This window comes from Pogoniulus pusillus, chromosome 11, assembly GCF_015220805.1.
Source record: "Pogoniulus pusillus isolate bPogPus1 chromosome 11, bPogPus1.pri, whole genome shotgun sequence".
In the NCBI taxonomy this organism is placed as follows: Eukaryota; Metazoa; Chordata; class Aves; order Piciformes; family Lybiidae; genus Pogoniulus; species Pogoniulus pusillus.
The window spans coordinates 24,576,981-24,600,850 of NC_087274.1; the positions used below are offsets into that span (position 1 = coordinate 24,576,981).

General features: G+C 43.6%; 1 protein-coding gene across 1 annotated transcript in view; it reads left to right on the plus strand.

Annotated features, from left to right (window-relative positions):
- Window positions 1-23,870, plus strand: part of FGFRL1 (fibroblast growth factor receptor like 1) — a 150,026-nt gene that overhangs the window by 68,591 nt on the left and 57,565 nt on the right. Inside the window, exon 2 of the mRNA XM_064151518.1 lies at window positions 8,464-8,736. Coding sequence (XP_064007588.1) covers window positions 8,464-8,736 — 273 coding nt within the window. The remainder of the gene's footprint in view (window positions 1-8,463; window positions 8,737-23,870) is intronic.

The window sequence follows — 23,870 nt, forward strand, 5'->3', positions numbered from 1 at the left end:
TCTGGTTTGCTTTGCTGAAAGTCTTGGAGATGATGGGCAATTTGGCTAGGAAATCCACAAGGCTGGTGAACCAATTAGTTCCTAACCATGTCAGTCCTGGAAGGTGAGAGCACAATGGCACTGATGTTAAAATTAGGGTAGATTATCCCCACAAGCTAATTCAGGTCTGCCTCACTGTATTGTTTCCCAGAGATTATGGCAAGCAAACAGAGGTCTTCTGTTGACAGCAATGGTCCCTGTCTGACTTATGGTGGTGATGTTGAACGTTTGGGTTAGGATTGGTGAGAGCAGGTTGAGGCTCTGGGTCAGGATTTTTTCAGTTGGGTTCTGGATCGTCTCCCCTCCTTCAACCCAGAGGATTTCCGGCTTTCTTCCAGAATTAGACAGTTTCCTGGAGACAGGAGGAAAAGAAGGTATTTTTAATTTCAGAGCCTTGAAAACGTGATTTAATGCCTTTTATTTTGAAAAAGCAAATTGGGAATGCAGTTATTCAAATGGGTTTGCCTACTTGGATGGGAGTGAAGAAGGTAGATTGTATGGGCATATGCCAACACTCCTTTGTTGTGCTTATCTCTTCTCTTTAAAAAAAGCCTTCTGGTTATCCACTGAACTGCCCCATTTTAGTTTTAGAGCAGAAATATTGTTCCTCTCTTTTGGCTCACACTAAGCCCACTGGACTGGCAGCACTTAAGAAACAATAAATAATGTCTGCTCTTCCACACCAGGAAAGAAAGCTTCTAGCATACAAAGTCTATTTCTTAAAAAGCAATTCGAAGTAATCCTGACTCTCCTCTGCATTTGCTACCTCAAAACCTGAGGGATAAAGTTTCTGTTTCTTGCTGCTGAGAAAACGTTCAGCGACACTTGAAATTGAATGTCACCCATGCACATTTAATTTAATAACATGGTTATTTCATGTTAAATAAATACCAACTGATTACTGAAAACATGTGTTCAAAGGACTTAAAAACCATGTTAGAGATATGTATCTCAACTCTTTATATTGAGCTGCAATAAATCTGCTCAATATATTGTCAAGTGCCAATTGTTTGACAGACAAAAACTACTTTATTGAATCTCAGTGAAGTGTGTATGCAGGACACTTGATTAAATGCAGCACGTTCCCAAATGTTCTATTTTTCTTATTTTTGGAACATCTAGAATAGAAAATTTACTGCCAGCCTTCATCCAAGGGGTGAGTTGTGACTCCTGTGGAAATAATGGCAAGCTCTTCCTGTGCTGTCAATAAATACCCAAGCAGCCACAGAGGTAGGGAAGAAAAAGAAAAGGATGGTACTTCACTTGCTGCAAAACAAATCCACAAAGATGTTTTCTCCATCAGGTTGTTTGGCTCAGCTGTACAGCTTGCTCCTGCTATTCCCAAAGCCAAGCCTGATGGTTCATCAGGGCTGGTCATCAAACACTTGTGGTGTTTTCCTGTGCCTCTCTAAGAGGCTTTGTTCTACAGAGATGCCGTTGTTTTTTTCTTTAATCTTTTGATTGGTTTTGGCAAGCATTGTTTTTGTCTCTGGGTGTCTGTGTTTTCAACTCAAGAAAGATCCATTAGCTCATCTAATCTGATCTCCTTGTGTCACATAGCAAAGCAGTTGGCCCAGTTTACCCCTCTGCTGACCCCTGCTTTACTTGACTAATGTACAGCTTTTGGGTATGCAGACTGTTTCGGTTTGAACATACTAAAAGATGCTGGTTTCTCCAGTCTTTTGAACTGCTTATTCTAATAGTTAATAGTGCATAAGGGCAAAACATTCATCCTTTTAATCTCTCTCAAAAAGCGTTTTTGTCAGTCCTGCTCATGGTGTAACAGCTTCCACTGTGCAGAAAGGCAACAGTTCCTCTCTTTCAGGAATGGAAACTCTTGTAATAGTTACTTTTAGAGACCTTCCCCGTGGGGTTTGCTCCTCTGTGGGTGTTAGTCCAGCTCACAGCACAGCAAAGTCTTCATCCATAGATCTATCATTGTGTCTGCAGTGCCAATACAAATAATGATCATAATGGCTGTGGCCAGTGTACGTGTACAATCCTGAAGTCAGTCTTGTGGAGGTTAAACTGTTGTGGAAAGGGTTAATCTCCTGCTGTACTGTAAGTTGTCCTGCCCAGCTTTCTAGCAGTGGATACTCCAAGCTACCCAGCTCTAGATGCAAGTAGAAAACATGGCTTTTAGGTGGTCCTTTCCATGCAGTTTGGGAGAGGTGAAAGAAATCAACTTGGATGTGAACCACGCCTGCAGTAAGGCTTTGGGAAGATCAGATTATGCAGTGATGAGTATGGCAAAGGCCAAATGTTGCCTCAAGTGTTGGTGTTAGAAATTGTTCTTCACACCAAATGAGTGGTTTGGTCAGCAGCTGTTGTCCAGCTCCTTCATCTCACTGTCACCATGAAAGATTTCTGTGCTTGGCTCTATTCTCCTCATAGGACACACACATCATTTGTGGTACCTCAGCCCCTGATGGTGCATGCATTAATGAGTTGTTTGGGTGCTTCGTGGTAAATGACCTTTCTAATTTACCAACACAGCACTTCAAAAGCAATCTTATCTTCATGGAAAGTGAGTGTGTTTGGTATTAAGGAATAAAATATATGTAACCCACGGGGCTCTTAAAACTTATTTAACTTCTTTATAAACTTTACAATACAGTATGTGGATATTGTAAATTACTTTCCATTCCAAGAAACTGTCCGAGTTGGTTGACCTTCCTTGGAATTTCCTCTTTGTAATTATGTCTAATGTGTTAATAAAGTTCACTTTGAACTGTATCATGGCAAATGGTCTCATAGGACATGGGTCAGTGCTGGTGTGTTCACCATATGTGAAGTTTGACATTAGTGTGCAGTTTAGTTGAAGGTGTAACAAGGCTAAGTCCAAACAATGGTGGAAGCAGTATCTCCTCCCCAGGTTAGCAGTAAAAGGGGTTCATGGAAAGTTAGGAATGCGGAGTGGGAAATGATTTAACTTTCACTGCTAGGTGTTACTAAATTATAGCGCTAGGTTCTAGTCACTATCAAAACACCATATATCTAGAGGGCTTCCACACAGAGCTGTAAATCATGTTTACTACATGCATGAGCCGAGTGAGTGCACGAACTTTGCAGTGCAGTCCAGGAAAATATAATTACATGTGTGCGAGAAATACGGACAGGAAGCTCCAGGCTATTCCAGTGTTGTGTCTTAAAGCCACTTTGAGAAATTGTTTTTGCTGCTTCCCAGAAATAGCTGTTGGCTGAAGCAGGGGGCTGTTCATGGGCTTTACACAGCTCCTTTTGCCAAGAAGTGCCAACCACCAGCCTTCCCGAGGCACTGTGAGGGGAGAGCAGGAGTGCTGGTAAGGCATTGTCAGCGGCAGAGCAGCAAGGGGGGACTTTTCTGTGGCATAGGATAGTGAATATAAATTGAAAATTGCCCAGCTGTTCAGTGAAACAGGTGTGAGGTTTGTCTTCTGCATAATGGAACAGAATGGAGATCCCAGTTGCTTGTATTTGTAAATGAGGCAAATAAATCTGCACACTTTTCTACATGGGTATGAGCAGAAATATTTAAAGCAAGTGAGGTGATCATGGCGTTTCCTTGTTAATGCTTGGTTGGACTTACATGATCTTGAACAGAAAACTTGGTATCTGGCAGGGATTATTGGCTTCTTTTTGGATGTGTTTACATGTAACTGCAGATAGGGAAACAACAGGCAAGAAAACAACTTGGTGGAAAATATAGAGTCTGGATTGTTTGAGCTATATTTTAAGCCTGCTTGCTCGCTGGCCCTTGGAACTTCAGGCATGATCCCTTCTAGTAACTAAAATGATCTGAATGTTATGGGGCAAAGTTATATTTAGGTTGTATTTGGAGAAAGAATAACAGCCAGGCGCGAGGGGAGGCAGCTGCATTCTTGTCGCTTCTTCCCAAGTCACATCCACGGATGTCAAACCCCACCCCTCCCCCCTGGCCCAGATACTAAGAAATTATTCTCTCAGACTATTGGGTTGACAGAGGAACTGAAGAAAACCTACCCCTGCTGGGTTTGGGGAGGGCTTATTGTAATAGCTCCTTCTGTTTGCATAGGCTGTGAAGTCAGCTACACCATCTCCATCCTGGAGTGACTTAAAAGTATGTTCCTTAGTGGTGCTCTGTGGCCATAGGCCTAATGGCAAATTGCAAGAGTGGAAGCAAGAAATTCCCTCTCCCTTCCCGATTATAAAGATGTGTACAAAAATCTGTCAGCAATTTTGATGGACTGTCTTTCCTTGCTTTTAGCCCCTTGTCCCACATGTCATGATGAAATGGTGCAGGAAATCATCTCTGTCTTCCAGGAGCATCAGGGGTTGCATATTCTCAGCACTTTCAAAGGCTGATCTTTGTCATGAATTACTGCCTGTTGATCAGTCTGGAGAACTGACCCCTGAGTGTGGCCACGTGGCAATTCATGGGATACCTCTCCTAGCCAGAAAGGTGGTATGACTTTTTAAAGAATTGGTATTGCTAGGTGTAGGAATTCACAGTTTTAACAATCTGACTTAACAAGATGATTTTGGGATTTGGAACAGTCCTTTATGGTGGTGTTGTTGAGCTTCTGTGGTGTTGCCCTAATACATAAATCATAGAATCATAGAATCAACCGGGTTGGAAGAGACCTCCAAGATCATCCAGTCCAACCTATCCCCCAGCCCTAGCCAGACAACTAGACCATGGCACTGAGTGCCTCATCCAGTCTTTTCTTGAACACCTCCAGGAATGGTGCCTCCACCACCTTCCCGGGCAGCCCATTCCAATGGGAATCACAAACCAGACAAGACTGTGCAACCATAGAGTGTTAGTCTCAAAATACTTTAGGTCATTTCTGCTCACATACAACACAAAGCCCTAGTCTGGGGGGACTAAAGTTGTGGTGCTGGCTGATGAAGGAGTAACTGCACCTGCTTTGTAATGCTGCATTAGAGCATAAGGCAGCAACCAACAGTGACAGGGAATAGGGAGCCAGCAGCCGGAGTTCAGTCTGTTGGTACTTTGCTCACAGCTTCCGGTGAAGCAGCAGGTCCTTTCTTGGGATTTTGCCTCTGGAAGCTGCTGTCAGACTGTAGGCCATGCCCTGGGCTCTTCTCCTGCACCACCACACTCAGCAGGAGCAGCCTCCAAAGGATACCCCCAAATCAATGCCTGGTGGGGGCCGGCAGCTGTTGGGCACTCTGCTCACAGTATGGGCCAGGTCTGCAAAGTGGGGAACTTTCTCCAGTACCAGTAGTGCAGATGAGAAATTTGAGTGTCCAGCACCTTTTTACTACATCTTCCTGCTCTGCTTTTAAGTTGGAGGTGCCACAAGGAAGCTCTGTAAATTAAATCCCAGGAAAACCTGCATGGTTCTGGGCAGCAAAATGTATGGTTTCAGGGGAGGACTAAGTTTTTATCTGGTGAGTGTGGAATTTCTATGGTATGGTGTGCAAGGCAGCTCTTTGCCAGCAGCCAGGGAAGGCTGGAGAGAGGCCGGCTGGCCAGGGGAGGTTGGAGAGGTCCTTTCAGCAAAACAACCCTTCTGCACTGCCTCTCCTCCAAATATCAACAGTGTGCAGTGCTGAAGTGTGCCAGAGTGGATCTTGACTTGAAAAGCATTCATCTGTCAGTGTTGCAGTCCCAAGGCAGGGCTGTACAGATATGCAGTGAAATAAGGCCGAGAGTTTGTACCTTAGAAAAAGAGAGATACCTGATGATGCCAACATTTTGTTCTTGCTGTAGGAGTCCAGCTGTTGTTGGCTTGCCAGGCCCTCTGAAGTCTCTGGTGTATGCAAAAGCACTGATTCCAGAGAGAAAATACTGCTGCAAAGTCACTAATGTAAAGGTGATAGCTAATAAAATGGGAGTATTTACAGGACCAAATGAAGAGAAGCAAAGTTTTATCATCTCTGTCCTGGGACTGTACCTTACTGAGAAGTTCATGCAGCTGTATCTGACAAAATTCACAGCAAGAAAAAGAGGGAGGGGGAAGTTCGTGTTACTCATCCTGAGAAAGTCACTGGAGGGGCTAACAAGGAGCTGTGGAGTGTTTTTCTTTTCAGGCAGAAAGTCTCTAAATGTCATAAAGGTCTGCAAATAGATCCTGTGACAGAGAGTGATCCAGCAGTTCCTCAGAATGAAAGGTCAATCAGAGGAAAATGGCATTTAGGAGGACCAAGCTTACCGCTGACCCACACATGTGACAGATCCAGAGGCAACTCTGGTGCCATCAGGAGAGAGGCTTGTGCAGCCTGCCCCAACGAGGCACATGACATGATTGGGAAACTATCTGATTCCTCCAGGTCTCAAAATTCATCAGGAGTCAACCTGAATGTCGGAAGGAAAGGGATTTTGAAGGAGCTACAGCAGGTTTCCAAGTGGGAGGAGGGTGCTTTCTTCGCACTGTCCCTGCTTGCCCTTCACCGAGCACTTTCCCTAGTGCTAATTATAGATCTGTTTTTGCTATTTGAATATGCATGGAGTAGTACCCTGGGTCACAAGTAGATTGCAGTGAAGCTACTCTTAAAGTTTGACCTGGTTTCATAGGGCTCTAGGTCAAGGAGGACCAATCCAAGGGCCAACTCAGAATTTCAGTAAGACTGTGGACTTGTGTGGACATTTCTGCTCCTTTATACTGAATGAGATGCTAGACCACGCAGGGGAATGTAGCAGAAATTGGGGCTGAATCTTTATTTGGTATTGGTGAATTCTACTTTATCAAAACCAACGCACACAACCCTTCCTGGTGAGTGGGCTTCTTTTACAAAAGGTTCAGCAACTTGTGTCAGTCTAACGTTCAGATGATCTTCAGACCGTCCCTCTGTCCACAAAGCTGGTTGGACACCTCAGGTGAAGAACATTAACAGTGTGGTCTGCAGTGCTGAGAAGGACCTGGATAGGAAGGATTTCTAATGGTGTTCTGCCAGATCACTTGGAGTATGGGGAGGGCTTCAGCACCTCTGCCGTGGTCCCACAGGAGCCTACAGAAGGTGTGCAGTGATGGGTGTTTGCCAGGGGCTGACTTCATCATAATGAGTGCTTTCAAGATTTCCACTTTGGGTCTTCAGTAGTTCATCAGAAGCTGAGTGTGTTTAAATCCTATTGGTTTGACCAGGCTCTTAGTTAAACTAGCTAATGAGTTTCAAGTCAGTTTGTGGCCCTTTTCTCAGCAGTTTGGTCCACCAGAGAAGCTACGGAGTTCGTGGGTGCGATTCAGCATGAGTAACTGCAACAGCAGCTCTATAGTCATTCCTGAGTTGGACTGGATGTGCTGCCTTAGTCATGCTGGGGAAAATTCAGGCAGACATTAGAATAATAGAAATTTAGTCATGAGGAAGTGCAAATATGAGTTCTGTAGCTTATCCCATGTGGGTCCAATGCTGCAAAACACTGGCAACAGGAATAAAGTATGAGGGAACAGTTCCAAATCCCACAAACATCTTGTGGGTTTTGGGTGCAACTCAACATTAGCAATCCTTAGCAAAACATTTTGTCCTTATGCAAGAGCAGGGCACTTATTATCACACCCATTAATAGACTGTTCTGGGAAGAGTATTGCTGTTGCAGTTTGTGTGTGGAACTTGTGCAAGGGAGAAAAGGCAGATGCAGTGAAAAGACTCTGCTTCAGCTTTTCAGAGCCTTGAGGAGAAATTCCAGTTTGAATTAATCTATGGGTCCATTCTCACCATTGGAATCTTGATCAAGTCTTTTTTTGAGCGCTGGCCTGTCCAAGTGCATCCTGTTGCCATGAGGTATGCAGGGAGACTTTGTTTTGCCCGAAATTATCAATGTTTACAAAGAACAAATATTTGTCAGTCAGGGTAAACTGTCAGGGCTCCAGAGGCAATTTATAAAAACCCTCTTGTACTATAATCAAAGCTAACATGTCACATTGTGCAGCATCTTTTGGTGAAGCACTACCTGATGAATGCTTTCTGTCCAACTACTGCAGGCTTCTGCATCTCAGAAAAAGCCCATCTGGTGGCTATTAAAGAATTACTGTACATACAACATGAAAGGATTCTAACCTTTAGGGGGTGGGCAGTGGGTTTCTTTTTTTTTAAGTACCAGTGCTGTTACTAATTATGTTTCCAGGATAAGTGTTAAGTTGTTTTAAACTTCAGTTGCTTTACTAAATATAGCTGGACAGTTTGTATATTGGACTCCTCTTTGCTATTGGAAAATGGAGGTGATTTGGAAAAGAAAACTACACTCAGAACCAGGCCTCCCTGGTGGGTTAGGATGAGCTACTGCTGCTGGCAGGGCTGCAGCTTCCAGCCTTGCAGAAAGCTGGTATCTCTGTTGTTGTATCTCTCTGTAACTGTCTGCATTTTTAGCTTTGGCTGTAAGGGATTTTTGGTAAGCGTCTTCAGTCCATCACTGGTCCATGGCCTGTTTGATGACTCTTCTGTAGATCCATGCTGTCTCACCAGCAGAATTAATCACAGATGCTCCTTTCTCTTTTGTAGGCCCCCCAAGGATTGCTGATAAAGTGATTCATCGTCAGTCAGTGAGGCTAGGGAGGACCATCAAGCTCCTGTGCCCAGTTGAGGGTGACCCCCCACCTCTCACCATGTGGATGAAGGATGGACGCACCATCCATAGCGGCTGGACCAGGTTCCGGATCCTTCAGCAAGGGTTGAAAATCAAGGAGGTGGAAAGTGAAGATGCAGGAACCTACATTTGCAAAGCCACCAATGGCTTTGGTAGCACCAACGTGAACTACACCCTCATTGTGATTGGTGAGTACAGCTGGAGAAAAGCCAGGCCTTGCCTGCTTTGGGAGGGGAGAGAGAGCTGAGCGCTGTGTGGCTGTCAAGTGATTGCAGATTTGCTTTGCTAATCATTTACTGACCTCCACTCTGAACTGGCCCTTTCCAGTGTTTGAGGATTGTCAGAGCTGGCTGGGTTGCTGCACATCTTCTGCTGCAGCCGGCTGCAAGGAGATAAGATTACACAGTGCCAAAGGTTACAAATAAACAGAAATGATGCAATAGTTGTTAGGGGTCATATCACAATGAATTCCACACAGGAAAGGCTGTGTGATAAGGAGAGGTCACAGTGATCTTTACGTTTGCTGCTGGAACAGGACAGTTCTGAAAACAAATGTTAAGGCACTCATATGAACACACAGAGGATCCAGGTCCTGAGCTTCTGCAAAGCACGATGTCTTCAGGAGTCATAATGTGCAGGCTGAAAAGAACCTCACAGCTGGCGTATGACCCGGCGATGCTCACTGCCTGAGAAATCCCCTTGGTGGAGACAGGATTAAAAAAGCTTCAGATACTGTCTTGGGCTTGCTTGGCTTGACAGTGGGATTTTGGTGTCAGTTCCTGGACTGAGCATTCCCAAAGGCCCCCAAAGACACTTCTGTAGATAATTAGAGATTCCTCTGCTATGGCTGCTGCAGATTAATGCTCATTGGTCCTTTGTGAGAAAGGAAAACGTTAGCTGAAATTCAACATGCTGGAGGATGCTGAGGGAGAAAAGGGAAGGGTTACATATAAAGCAAGGTAGCTTTCTCACTCTGTTGCCTGATCAGTACCTCAGATATCTTGTCTACAAAGTTCTGTTTCTCTCAGTCAGTGGAAGTGCAGACAGAGTAGGGCAGCTTCCAGCTGCTGTTGGTTGGCACATGGCTTGTTTTTGTTCTATTTCCTCTTCTTCCCCTTTACAGCAGTAAGGCTACTGAGGACTCAGGGCATGTAGCAAACACTTGGTGCTGCTTGGTGGAGGATTATCACCCGATAACAGGGTGACTCTTGGAGAATGCTCTTTGCTGCAGAACCAGTATAGGAGAGAGGCCAGAATGTAAATCTCTTATCAGGAAAGAGATGCTTACATGAGGAAAACACTCTTGCAATATGACTCCTGTAGCATCAGTGGGGTGGGACCACCACAGCCATCTTAGTGTTTTCACAGTTTGTGGATTTAATTTTCCTTCTTCACCTTTTTCCTATCTACATTCATCTATGTTTGCTACACCAAACAAGTAGGGCTGAAGTGATAATAGTCTGTAAAGAGTCTCGTCTATACAGACTTCTTCTGGATGTGCTTTCCAGACTGATGTGGAGAAAGAAATACTGTAGGAACCTGCTTCAGTCTTGCTTGTCCTCTTGCAGTATGTGGAGAAATAAATGAAAGGGAAAACCAGGAGACACAGGGTAAAAGTTGAACCAGAATTCAGGAGAGACTGAGGCTAAAACTCCATTTGAGTTGCTCTGGGAAATGGAATTATCGAATCTAATTGTGTTAAGGAGAACAGTGTTCGTTATATTTGGTGCTGAAAAACTGTGGTCACAAACACTGCTTATTTAGAGCCTCATCAGGCAGCTATATAAGGACATGACAAGCTCTCACTGGCCTCCGTGGGTGTGAGACTAAGCCCTATGCAAACAAATATTGATCACCAGGTGCCAAGAAAAGAGTAACTAAATGTGTGGCAGATGTATGGGCTGAGTTACTGTTCATCTCCATATGTCCTTGTAATGCTGGCTAAACTCAGTGCTTGTTGCACTCTTTGTGCCTTCCTTCCTTTTCTCGCAGTGTGGCCTTGTGCATTGCTGTCGTTCAGACCATTTGTGATGGTTGCTGTCTCTAGTAGTACAGATGTATCACAGTATCACAGTATCATTAGGGTTGGAAGAGACCTCACAGATCATCAAGTCCAACCCTTTACCACAGAGCTCAAGGCTCATGTGTTCATGTTCAAACCAATTGCTTTTCACTATGACAGTTTTCCCTGAAAACAAATGTCCCCCCAGTGTCTGCAGGTAAACACAAGATATCACTGACTTACTCTTTCAAAGGACCCAGACGTTTAATGCATTGGCCAGGTGCTTCTGTTCATCTTGGTGAAAGTGCTTTTGGCTGAGAGCAAATCAATCCTTTGCTGACTTCTCAGAAGGAGGCAGTGTTTTAAAACCAACTGCATGTCCGTTTCGAGGATGAAGATCAAACTGTTGGAACTGTTTTGTTTGTGCTCCGGAAATAATAAAATTCATTAGAGAGAGTGGCTTTTTGAACCAGATGGGCTCTGTTTCTCTGCTCCTTCAAAGCAGAAAAAGCCCTCTTACTCCAGCTTTGCTGCTGATGCCAAACGTGTAAAAACATGCAGGTGTCAGACACGGGCAAGGTGGTTAAGATATTAAATCTAGAGTGGCACTAAATGATTCATTAAATATTGTGACTTGAAAAACTAGAATTCATTTTGACATGAAAACATTCTGGGAACTGAGGCAGTAATATCTGGAGTTGATACAGTAGCTTGCTGACAGGTTTTGGAGTAATGCTGCATACATCCTTTAAGTGAGATCTGCCACGTCGCTGGCAAGTAAGGACCTGTCACCCCTGTGCTGTATATGTGTACACTGCAGCAGGATATGGTGATTGTTTATCCAAGACCCTACAGAGAGCTGAGACTAGTGGCCTGAGTCTCTCTGCCTGCATTCAGTGCTATCCTACTAATCTGAAGTCTGGTTAGTCCTTGCATTCCAGTGCAGTATAGAGGACCAACAAAGATCTGTGACACTGTAGAAAGGGCAGTGAATCCTTCAACACCAGTGGGTGCCAGCAGACATGGCAGAGGTGAGCTCCCTTGCCTATGTTGCAGGTTGATCTCTGTGAGGTGTAATAATTTTGTTATGAACCTCTCTGAATGTCACTTTGTGACTTTGATGATGGATCTCGCTTGCAACCAGCCAGCCCAGTGCATGAGCAGAGCAAACACAGATCTGCCCTGACATGTCTGCAGGCAAATGGAGCTCAACCTGCAAGTGTGGATTAATGGGATTTTACAAAGGCAAAGAGAGACCAGGTGGTTAGTCCAAGACCACATAAAATGTGAGCTGTGGCTCAGAGTTGAGTCTAAACCTCTTAAATCTCACCCTAAAAGACCATTCCTGCTTCATAACACTTGCTAAAGTCTTTTCTTCTTAATTTAGCATCCTCCTGCCGCTGTGCTGGAAAGGGAGTCTTCTCTTGTTCTAGGCTTTTGATCTTCCTCCTCAGACAAAGGTTTTGCCAACCCAGATGGTAGCAATTGGTTTCTGCCCTGCTTACTTCCCCATCTTCTCAGACTGCAGGGCCTGGATCCCAAAGATCCAAAGAATCCTGCTCTAATACACCCCCAAGTGAAATGTGAGCCAGTAAAAGCAGATAACCAATATAAGTCAAAATTACAATTTCCTCTCTTAGCCAGCCTTAATAGTTTTTGTGGCTTACCACAAGATCTGGGATGCCAATTACACTGCAGACAGATTTATAAATGCTGGAAGAAGAACTTCTCTTTAATCAGTATTAAATCACTTTTGCAGTTATTGTGGAGAATTGTCTGTAGCTCATCAAAGCAAATGTGCTGTACCTTCCCAAAAAGTTACTTGCCCAGTAATGACTATGAAAATCTTATCTGTAAGCTTTTATTCCCAGCTGAATCAATTCTGAAGAGCCATAGGTGCAAAAAGTAACTTTTGTTTTGGTTTTAGATGCTTGGTTGAAGCATGCTGTTTCTTTACTGCAGAATAAAACTCCTTGTCTTGCTGGAGTATAATCCACAGGTGTGAAAAGTAACTTTTAGTTTGGTTTTAGATGCTTGAAATGTCCTGTTTCTTTGCTATGGAATAAAACTTCCATTGTGCTCTAAAAGAAAGGCAAAGAGGAAGAAGCAAAATGTTGAATTACTTGAAAATTGTCCACTGTGTGTGCACATGTAACTGAAGTCTTCATCAAGCTGTGGCCAGCTTGGAGAAGCTGTGAGGCTGCACATATGGAGTTATTCCATGCTCCAGTTGTCAGGCACTGCCTGGGAAATTGTCACCCAAATAGGTGAGATTTGTCTGAATTACAAGCAACCAACCCCAAAGTCTTCTAACAAGGACGTGCTGGACAGCCTCCATTTCCCTCGCTCTGTGCAATAACAAACAGTATAAACTTGTTCCAGAAGCCTGGTCCTTCTGTGTTTGGAAACAGCTGTAGAGGGAGTGTTAGGAAATATTGATGCTGTAGCACAATGACCTCTTTCATTGATGCACAGCACAGAGGACTTTTCACTGGCAGAAGTGTTATGGGCTAAGTTCTGCAAGGTGTGCCAGCATTGCAACATGCGTGTTGCTACAGGTGATGCCAGTAAATACTTCATCTTGCATCGGTTGCTCAACCAAGTGATGAAATATCAAACTGCCTCTGTTTTTGCATCTGCACACGTGTTTCTTGTTACCTTCTGTAGCAAAGGAAAAGGAAGCAGCAACAACAGCAGAGTTGGGGATTGTCTCTGCGCTGCATCGCTTGGAGTTTGTTAAACTGCTGGAGACAAATCTTGCTTGGGTGCACTGAGCAGATAGAAGACCAACATTTAGTCTAAGGAGCAGCTGTTCCAGTACTTTTCTTTCTTGTTGAAAGAGACTCTGACTGCTTGCAATTGTTTTTTTCCCTTTGAGTTTATTTAGAGGAAGATTCTGTTGAAGAATTCATTTTGCATGCTGTTCATGTGCCCCTCTGGTGCCCAGCCCTCTCAGTGACCAAACCACTTGACCCTACTTGGATTGTGGAGCAGTGAGATCTTGATGTAGAGAGCAGGAGGAAGAGTGCAGCTTGTTGTCCTAAACCTCTGATGAGCTGTTCAGAAGTTGAGCTATATTTCATTTTCAAACAAATCAAATTTACTATTAAATGTCTGCTATCTGGCTGCTGCAATTGATGGCCTTGAGAATCTTTGCTGACATCTGATGATTTATCTTTAAAGTAGCTTTTTCCTGCTGTGCCAGCTGCTATTTTATGAGTGGGGTTTTTTTTGTTTTGGTTTTGTGTTGGTTTTTTTTTTTTCAGCTTGTCCAAAGACAGGTCTCTTTGATAACAGGCATGTGTAAAAAAAGTCCATTAAAATAACCTTCTCTCTTTTTTTTTCAATAGTCAGAATAAGATCCTGCAAAAAATCATGGCAGTATCTGAATGGATATTTATTCTAATGGGTTGGGGTTTTTTCTGCTCATAGTAATAGAAAATGCCGTGTGAAAAGGAAAATCAAGTGCAGTAAAATATGGTTTGCGTTACAGTTCTCCAATGAAGTCATCAATCCATGTCTCAGAACTCATTTGTAGTGCAAAAGCTGAGAAAACATTTGTAGCCCAGAGTCAGGTGCCACTGGCCATCTCGGAAAAGCATGACAAATTAATTAATGCTTGAGGTTTGGCCTCTTAATAAACCCTGGGGACTGGAGAGAGATTTCAGTCAGTGCTGAGTCAGCAGTGCATGCACAAGGGCCTGCTAATGCTAAGCAAAAGCTGAAATGAGTCAGCATTAAAAAAAAGCAACAACCAAAAAACAAAGACAAAAAGGTGCAGTATTTGCATTTGAGAGCAAGGTGGTGGAGCTTGTGCTGGTCATGGTGTGGAGTTAGCAGTCTGTCTTCAGCGCATTGCCTTCAACCCCATGTGTGAAAGGCTGTCCAGCCAATCTGAGACCATTAACACAGTCACAGGGCGTATAATCGTGGCTAATGATGATTAGTCAGTTGTTACATGGAAATGAAGAATTTCTTGTGACAATAAACAGTAACAAAGTTCTTATGCTTTATTTGTTAAGGCCCCAATCCAGCAGCTGGATCTACGTTGGTGGCCTACTGTGCATACTCAGCGTGATTAACACCAGATGAGGATCTGGCCATAGTCACTGATGCTTAGTAATGGTTATGTTGCTAATTAAAGCTCAGATTGGTTTGAGTAGAAAAGGGGGGCCTTAGTTTACTTCTCAAGGCCTAGCAATTGCATTCATTGCACAAGGATTTTTTGCCAGCATGTGGTATTGCAGCACTGGGTAACTGCATCACTGGATGCAATACTGTGGTATTGCATCCACGGTAACCCTGCTGGAGACTCAGGTGGGAGGCTTTAGTTCATAATAAGATCTCTCTTTCTGGCGTTGCCTAGTGAGGGGGTCCTGTGTGCCAGCCTGTGGGAAGAAATTGTCAATCTTCATGAACTGATTTCACTGAGTAGAGGAGTCAATGAAATGCTCAATATGTAACATGAGTATTTTATGTTTTGCTGCAAAGCCCTAGCTAAAAACTGGTAACTTGGATATGAAGTTTCTTTTCCACTGAAAGTGACTCATAATTGACTAATGATGCTCTCACCCAAAGCAGGGTTCTTCCTTCTGAGTGTTTCATATCATAGGCATAAGGACACACACCCTGACCAAACTTGGTGTTGCTCAGGGGCAACACAAACATGTAAAACGAAGTCTAAAAACAATCAGGTAATCTTATGCCCTGAATTTCAGTGGTGCTTTATTTATTCCTCATTTGGGGAATCCTGCTCAGAGTCCAACAACTCCCTGTGCTGATGCGTGGCATGTTGACTTCCGAAAAATGCCCAGTGGCCTGGCAGAGGAAAAGAGGAGAGAGAAATACCCCAAAATGAAATGATGACTGTTTCTGGAGTGCTGCAGAAAAGAACTGATTCACTAGTTTTAGCCATTTTGATGAGTGCTATGCTGGACTGATGTCACAACAGCCCGTAATAATTTGCTTTTGAAAAGCTCTTTGTCCATAAAGAGGTGATGATGTTGAGTGCCAGTATTAGCTGCAACCATCCTAAAATTGGCTGATCAAAACTGTAGCAGTGAGTCATTTATACTGATGGTCCTTGCGAACGGGTGGGAAAGGCTGGAAAATATCACAACTAGCTCTAGAATGTAGCTCAGTGCTAATGCTGTACAATGTCCACAGTTTTTACAAGATCTTTGTTAAGTTTCATTAGTTTCATTTGATTTTATAACGAACTTTACAGCATGCTTATCAATACATCATGTTCTGACTAACAAAAGCCTCACTGTTTTGGGTAGATTTTTTTTTTCCCCCCACTTGATGAAGCTGTAACATAGAAGCCAAGTTAAGAAGGTGACAACACCTGTTCACAATTTAAAGGAAATGAAGAGATTTTTTTCCATGGATGTAAGCATGAAATTCATACATGTATGTATGGATATATAATTTCCCCCTATACTCCATCCTATGGTAGACTGCAGCAGCCCAGAACTACAGTCAGCGTCAATTGGAGGCGTGCAGGCCATATGGATGCATTTTGCCCCCAATCCTCTGCAGATGCTGCTGAGTGGTAGTCCTGTGAGTGCTGCTGCTACACCCATGCAGACAGCAAGCTGCAGCTCTGTTTGCTGCTATATGATGATTGTTGGGGAATGGAAGCAATGCACAATGCCAGGCAGGCTGGCGTTACAGTGCGTTTGATCTGAGCAGTTTATGGCTTCCGTCTGTTAAATGATATTAATAGATTTAGCCTCTGAGCCCAAGGAGCTTTTGGCATACATGTGGTTTTTTTCTCGTCAGTATGTCTGAGGTGAAAAAACATCTCTTGCCTCAGACTTTATTAATCAGAGTTGGTTTTGTTGCAGTCTTCCATAGAGAATCTCAGGCTGTGTTGACAGTGCAGCGCTGATGTGTTGATTTGCCCACATCTGTGGAACTGTAACGCTTAGAAATAGCTGCACTTGTGAGTAAAGCCAAGCCAGTCCCTGGTCCAAGCAGATGATGCGTATATGTGTATGGAAAGCAGAAAGTGGTCTAGATCACCAGCCAAGGCATGCTGTATCTGCAGAATATCAGTGAAGTCTTTTAAATATAGCGTCCCAGGTAATGAGAAGCCATCAAGCTAATTGCAGACCTGGTAATCAGCACTTTTGAGATATCTTCTGTCTTGCCAACCATCCAAGGTGACCGTCTTCCTCAAGTGTCAGGACCTTTCTGTTAACTTTATGACTGCTACTGTCCTCCCCTTGCCTGAGAATTTCCTTGACATCTCTGTTCCACCCCTTCTCTTGCCAAATACTGGGATTCAAGGATTTAACATGGCCTCATTGGACCTCTGAAGCTGGGTTGAGTTTCATGGACAGAGCATCTCCATAAGACCTCTGCCAAAGAGCACTTTGCCCCATTCTCTAGGGCCATCATACAGCTTTACTGTCCTCAGTTTGCCCAGTAAATTCCACTGCTGGTGATTTTTAGCCAAATTTTAGTCCCTTTGATATCTCTCAACTCAGAAGTGCACAAGAGACACTTGTAAATTAAGGCGCAGTGTATAATGTTTCTTATAGAAAGAACAGCACCGTGCTGGGCTAGTTTATAAGGTGTAGCTTGAATGTTGATTTTGGAGGCTCCCTCTTCATGTGTAAATGTGCATATGCAGTATTGATGGCTCACGTGCAGCTTCACAGTCCATACGTGTAGGTATGCTGCCTGGTAAGGTATGTGGTTATTGAGAAGGTGGATTTAACATTCCTGTAGGGTCTGGTTCTCTACCTTTCCTCTGCTGTCTTTGGCACTCACATCAAGAAAAAGAGAAAGAAAAGGAAAATATAAACAAAACCCACTCAATGAAATCTCTGGCAATTAGTGTGGAAACCTATTTTAAAATCCTTTTTTTTTCTGTTCGATGAGAGAAGAAACATATTCTGTGCTGCCTTTGGTGAATAACAACATTGTGCTAGAACCCTTTGTTTCTTCTTACTTTATAAGGACATGGGTCTCATAGTCAGAAAAGCTGAGTATTTACATATAGACTTTTGGCAATAAATTTGGAAAGGAAGAGGAAAAAAAAGGCACAAATCCCAGGAGTTCTGAAGCCTAGGCTCTCTCTTGAACGTACCCTGTTAAAGACATTAAGTCCCTTGCAAACATCCATCTATCAGCAGCTGAGAGTTTGTAAAAGGCCTACTTTGTTCTGAACTCCCTGCCCTACTGATTATGCACAGTTCTTTTATTTTGTGACTAGGATGACGACCCCTTAGCCTGGTAATGATGACAGATTTATGTATTTTAACACCCAGACACTGCTGTATTTGTTAAGGGCTGCCAGATTCCAACAGTGCTGCAACTGTAGTTTATTTTCATTGTCAGTTTGTGCTGCTTTTTTAAGGTGTTCTGCAGCCACTGGAAACAATGCCACTGCTGCTCTCAGAGGTTGAGATGTCAGGGTGTTAAGAGCATGAGCCACCATCCTTGGACTGTTTCCACTCATAAAACATCAGTTTGACTCTGATCACCTCACGGGGTGGAACCTGCTCCTTGTGCTGAAGCCAAAGAAAAGAGGGGGAAAAATAAAACCCCTCTGAGCAGTAAAAAGAATCAGATAACACAGAATTTATCCTTTCACTTGCTACTCCTGTGATGTATTTTGCAGCTCTGGAGTTAGTGTTTTAAAGAAAGCCTTCTTTTAACATGCAGTAAAAGCAAAGAGCATAAACATCCTTGCAATCGTAGCTGTGCTCTGTGAGTCTGCACATCTGCCCTCCACACAGTGCATCTGTCTGTGAGTTCTTTTGGGTTGTTTTAAATTACTGCAAGTGGCAGAACAATAGGGAGACAAATAGGAAGAACAATGCTGTTATTTAATAGTGAGTTAAATTATTAACAGGCCTGTACAGAAAATATTTAACGTAAATGAAAGGAACTAAATGGTTTTATTTTCCACTGCAGTGATCCAGCACAACAAAGGCAGTTGATGTCTTTCTCCTTTTATCCTTTTCTTTCATCTTGTTTGTTCCTCTGCGTGTATATAATTTTCTTGCAGACATGCCACGTAGGGCAAAAAATGCACAGTATTGATGTTTGTCTGATCTCTTGGCACCAACCAATCCACTAAATCTGAGTTTATCCCAACTTCCAATTAATTGTTTTCCTGAAAAAAGCTTGTCAAGTCAGTTAAGTGTTGAATTAACTTAGTTTTCTGCTTGATTGTAAACAGAGGGCTTTGAAAGATTTGGCATTAAATCCCCCATTGCAAAACTCTCTTGATTTGGAAAAAGCAGCACCACCAAATTCTTCACTGAGTTTTGTTTGGTCTAATATTAGATGTTTCTCTTCTTAAAGAGAAACCATGTGAGTTGGCATGTTAGGTTTGTGTTGCTATTTTTCATGCTAGTATAAATTAGGGTAAACGTTCTGCTGAAGTAAGCAAGGATCTTCATCTCACCTTTGTTCAATGTGCAGCTGATGGGAGAGAGAGGAGTTGGTGACAGTCCTCGTTGTTCACTGGCAGGGAATTTGGAAAGGGAGTCGAATGCACTTCAGATGCGGGCTGGGATTCTCAGACCTGTCTGCTGCTCTGTCCAGAACAATCCCAGGAACCTGATGGAGGAGAGGGATGGCACCTCCCCAATCCCGAGCACAGCCCAGTGTTTGTGCTCCGTTTGCAGCGCCTCCCAACAACTGCAAACCCACAGCAGCTTCTCCTGGTAGCACTAGTGTGTGCTTTGGCAGGAGAAACTCCCGCCAAGGAGAAAGCTGTGGGACTTCAACGTGAATGAGGTTGTTTCAGCCAAGGTGTCTTGTGAGCTGCTTTGGTTCGAGTGTGGTTTTGTTAATTCCTTTCCTTCAAGGAGGCTTGGAAGATGCAGCAGCCTTCACTTGTGGAAAGTGGATAATACTGAGGGTGAATTTTGAGAAGCTGGTCTGTGCCTTTGACCTGAAATGCAAGCAAGGTGCTAGGTGTGTGCTTCCTGTCCTGACAGAAACGCTTTCGTGTTCTTAGTGAGGGAAGAAGTGGAGCAGTTTTAAAGGAGGATGGTAAACTGAACTTAGAGCATTTCATCTCGGGGGCCATCAAAGATGGGAGATAAAGGGGAGTTTTTCAAAAGCACTCAGCCGAGGCAGCGTCAGTCCCTTGTGAAGAATTCCCATGAACTTCCACGGGATGAGCATTACCAACACTGAAAGCTTTTGAAACCCTACCCAGGCATCCAGTGACACCTTTTGAAAAATGTGTGTACTAAGCACACATTCCTGGGAAAATGTAAGTAGGGTTCCCATTGGTTGAATGCTGAGGTGCTTTCTCAGGGGCAGGTGTTGGAAAGGAATTTGAGAAAGCAGGTTTCTCGAGCAGTTTTAATGAGCTTATGATGTCTGCTGAGTAAGGAGGGATCCAGCATTCCAGCTGAAGCTATTTTTTGGACATAGTATTGTCTCCTGTAATCAAGGCCTGGCTGACAAGTTGGCTGTGGCAATAAGCAGTCCCTCTAACAGCAGTTCAATGCATTCAGCTGTTTTGTGCTCCACTGACTTCACACAACAATTGCAAGGCTTTCTGGTGTCTAACTTGAAGATTGTACAGTGCTTTGCAGTTCAGAATATGAAAGATATAGATGTGAGCTGTAGCTGCTCTATCAGTCAAGTGCAAAGTAATAAGAACATGGGAGCTGGGGCCTGAGACAGTCCCAGGTTTGCAGTAATCATTTTTAAAAATTTAGTCTGTTTGGATTGTTTTTCACTTTAGGAAAACTCCAGGTTCAAACATCAGCAGCTCTGTTGCAAGGCATAGCCCATACATGCAGTTGCTGTTGGTTGTGGTGGGAAGTCAGAGGAGTTACTCAGAAGGAATGCTTTGGTATGGTGGGCAGGGTGCTCTGCCCATGCTGCAGAGTGGCATCTTGGTTACTTGCCCTTGGTAGGTTTAGGACTCTTAAAATTCATTGGACTCATCTGAAGGGAAGGGCTTGTCTTGCAGTTCTGCAGGGAGAAAGTGAAGTAGAGAAAGAGCAAAAGGAGAAAAACATAAGGAGTTAGAAAAAAAAGTCCTTCTTTTTGCATTGCAGACACATTAAGTACTTAATATTTTAAGAGCATCTTCTTACTTAGCAAAGCTGGCAAAGAAGAGATTCAGTATGAGCCTGCCAGATTGATTTACAAATCGGCCTTACGAACTCCTGCTGCTTAAACATCCCAGAATGTGACAATTAAAGCCAACATCTGGAATTCATTGGTGGAGCTGATCCTAGATAAACATTAAATGAATGTCCATTTCCTTAGCACTGGATTTCCTCTGGCTACCACAGCATAAGCAGTGTCATCCTATCAGATAGAGCTGATGATGATAGCAGAGCAAATGTCAAAGTCATGACCAAGATCTTTGTTCCATCTTTTAGCGCTGAAACTGGGACTGAGGCTGTGCTGAAGAGACACCCACAGTTGTTGGTATTTTTTTTCCACTAGCCTTTGGGGATAGGTTCCTCACCTCACTAAACTGGGCTAAGCTGGCCATGTGGCTCTCTTTCTCTCCTGTGAAGATGAAATACTCCAGATTAGTCAGGTGCATCTCCCTTTAGAAACTTTGATTCAATAGGGTTCCTCCTCTCTCTGTTTTCCCCAGATTTGTCAAGGTTACTGCAGTCTTCCTCCATTCTCCAAATCTGGGGAGGGACTGTTCATTGCTAGATACAATCAACTAATGAGTTGGGCATTAAGTTCCAAGTTATGTAAGTGGAAGCTAGTCACAACAAATAACCCATCTGTCTTCCTTTACCACAGATCTTTGAGGCTTGGCTGAAGTGGAGGGTGGTCAGTGCTGTCCACATCCATGGTGGATGTGACATGGAAAGCCCTGGGGAATGGCTTCCCAGGGCCAAGAAGGGCTTGCTATACCTGTCAGGAATCAGATTTCTTTGTGCAATCCAACCTAACCATCACCGTAGGGGTAGTAAAAAACATCCTTTGGATTTCAGCTGAGCTTGGATTACCCTATAGTCTCTGACAAGGTTCAAAAGATGTGATGGTCCCTGGGTGGTTTTATTTGCACAAGTATTGTATCCACCCTCTGAAACTTCTCACTTTTGTATCACTGAAATGAAGATGAAGAGAGGTGGGCAGGCACTTTGGATGTGAAGCACCTGAAGAGAAAGAAGTCACTTTCATGGAGAACCACATCTACTTTTAGAAGTGCTACTAAGGTGCACAAAGACATTTGCTCAAGTCTGCTCTTCAGACATCATTCTTGCCCCTGATCTCAAGGAAACTGGATGAAGTTCGGGGTCTTCAGGAACTTTGTGAGAATGCAGGACATAAATTGAAGTGTCTGCTTTCACCTGTCTGAGCTATGAGGCTTTGCCCACTAGCAAACAGACATGGATTTTTCCAGAAGGCTCTCAGAAGCAGTTGCTTTCTGCTCTATACCAGGCAGGAGCTGTATTAAAAGAAGTGAACTCACTGCTGTTGTCAGCCTTCCAACCTTGACAAGATCTCCAAAGTCTCTATGAGTGCCTCTCTGGGTCTCCAGATTGCCTCATCTGGGTTCTCTTTTTGCAGCTTCCAGCTTCTACTTGAAGCATGATCTTGCTCTCTATTGAGTTCTCAGTATTGAGCTTCCTCCCACTTTCATCAGCTGGACAATCCAAAAGTTTCCCTTCCCACCTCTTGCCCAGTCAATCAGCTTTATAAAAGCATTACTTCAGTCCTTGGTTTCTTTGGGGAAAACTGCACAAATCTTTTCCTTTCCTTCCCTCCCCTGCTTGCACTCTGCCACTCTTCACTTTGTGGAGAAGCTGCATCCATATGCATCTTCTTAACTGGGGTATAGCTCCCGTGAGGCGCCTGAAAGGTGGCTTTCAGGAGGTGTCTGAGTTTGCAGTCTCTTGTTCCTGGTTCAGCAAGCAGCAAGGGCTGTGCTTGGCACACCTCAGTGCGCTCAGTGACACAGCAGTGTGTCAAGTGCTGCTGTGTTTTAGAAGCAGAGCTCAGAGAGGGTCCTGGATCATCACCAGGACTTTCTGCCCAAAGCAGGCACCTTCTGTCCTCTGAAGGGCCCCAGGCCAGCTCAGTTGGAGAGAAGTGGTGGCCCCACAGCATGGCAAGGCCAAGGAGATGCCATGAGGCCCCTCCAGCCCCTCTGCTTTGCAATCAAATGATACAGAGATGCCTGCTTGGGGCAGGCTGCAAGAGGCAGAATCGTTTCTCTTGCTGCTTGTCCCTTTCTTTTTTCCTGTGGCTTTAGGAGTCTTAATCTGCAAGCAGAAACTGTAACATGAAAAAGCTCTGCAGAGAGGAAGTATTCAGGTAAATTCACAGTTAAATTACTTTACTTTGCTGGTGACTTCTGCCTGGTGGGCTTTCCACAGCAGCTGATAAATATCTGTCTGTCTGTTACGGTTCCAACAGTAGCCTGAAGTCCCAATTTCCTCCTGCAGAAGATAGACCTTTGAGGTCTATAAAATATATACAGTATACTTTCTGATTTTTATTAGCCTAATAAAAGAGATCATATTTTGTGTGTTTCTGTATCTCTGGATGTTATGAGGGGAGAATTATTCCGCAGGGTAGCAGGCTGAATGCTGTGGTTGAAAACACTGATTTATCTGAGCTGTGGCAGCACTAGACGGAGCAGATAATGGAAGTCCTTGAAATGCTTCAGACATGCACAGCCATTTTAGAATGTCCCACAAGGGGGCTATGGGTTACATTGTCATTTAGCTTTTAGTTGCTGCTAATTAGTTCCACCTAAATACTGATTTCCCCAGCCCATTCCTCATCTCTCAATTGTAACACCCCAAAGAGAGAGTTTTCTGTGCTCTCCCTGTGTTTGCAAATGGTTTTACGATGAATTGTGGATGTGCACTCAATTTAAATGCTTTTAAACATATAATAACTGTTAACAAAGATGTTTCCAGGCCCAACTTTGAGAGGGAAGAGTAGGGCAGAGCAGAAAGCAAGTCCCAGACTTTGTAGTCTAAATGGATGAAATTGATCAAGGACTGATGAAGGTACAAGAAATGGGAGTTTCTAAGCCTTGTGCAGGACATCAGTGGCATAAGTGGCCTTTTTTTATACCCCCTACTAGTTTCTTCTCTGCATTGTTTTTCTTATCTTTGCAGCTAAAAAAAGAAAGAAAGCATTGGCCAGGAGGGCACGTGTCGTGAATAGCTTCTGTTCCTATTCAAATAGAAATTTGTACCAGGAGTGGGTAAATCATTCTGCTTGGGAAGAGCTGGGTTGGATTGAAAGCCCCACTGAGGTTCATGTAACTTCTCCCTGCAAGGTCAGCCAGGACTTTAACCTTGATAATAAGGAAAATGGCTTACTTCCAGTGAAGGAGGAAAAATA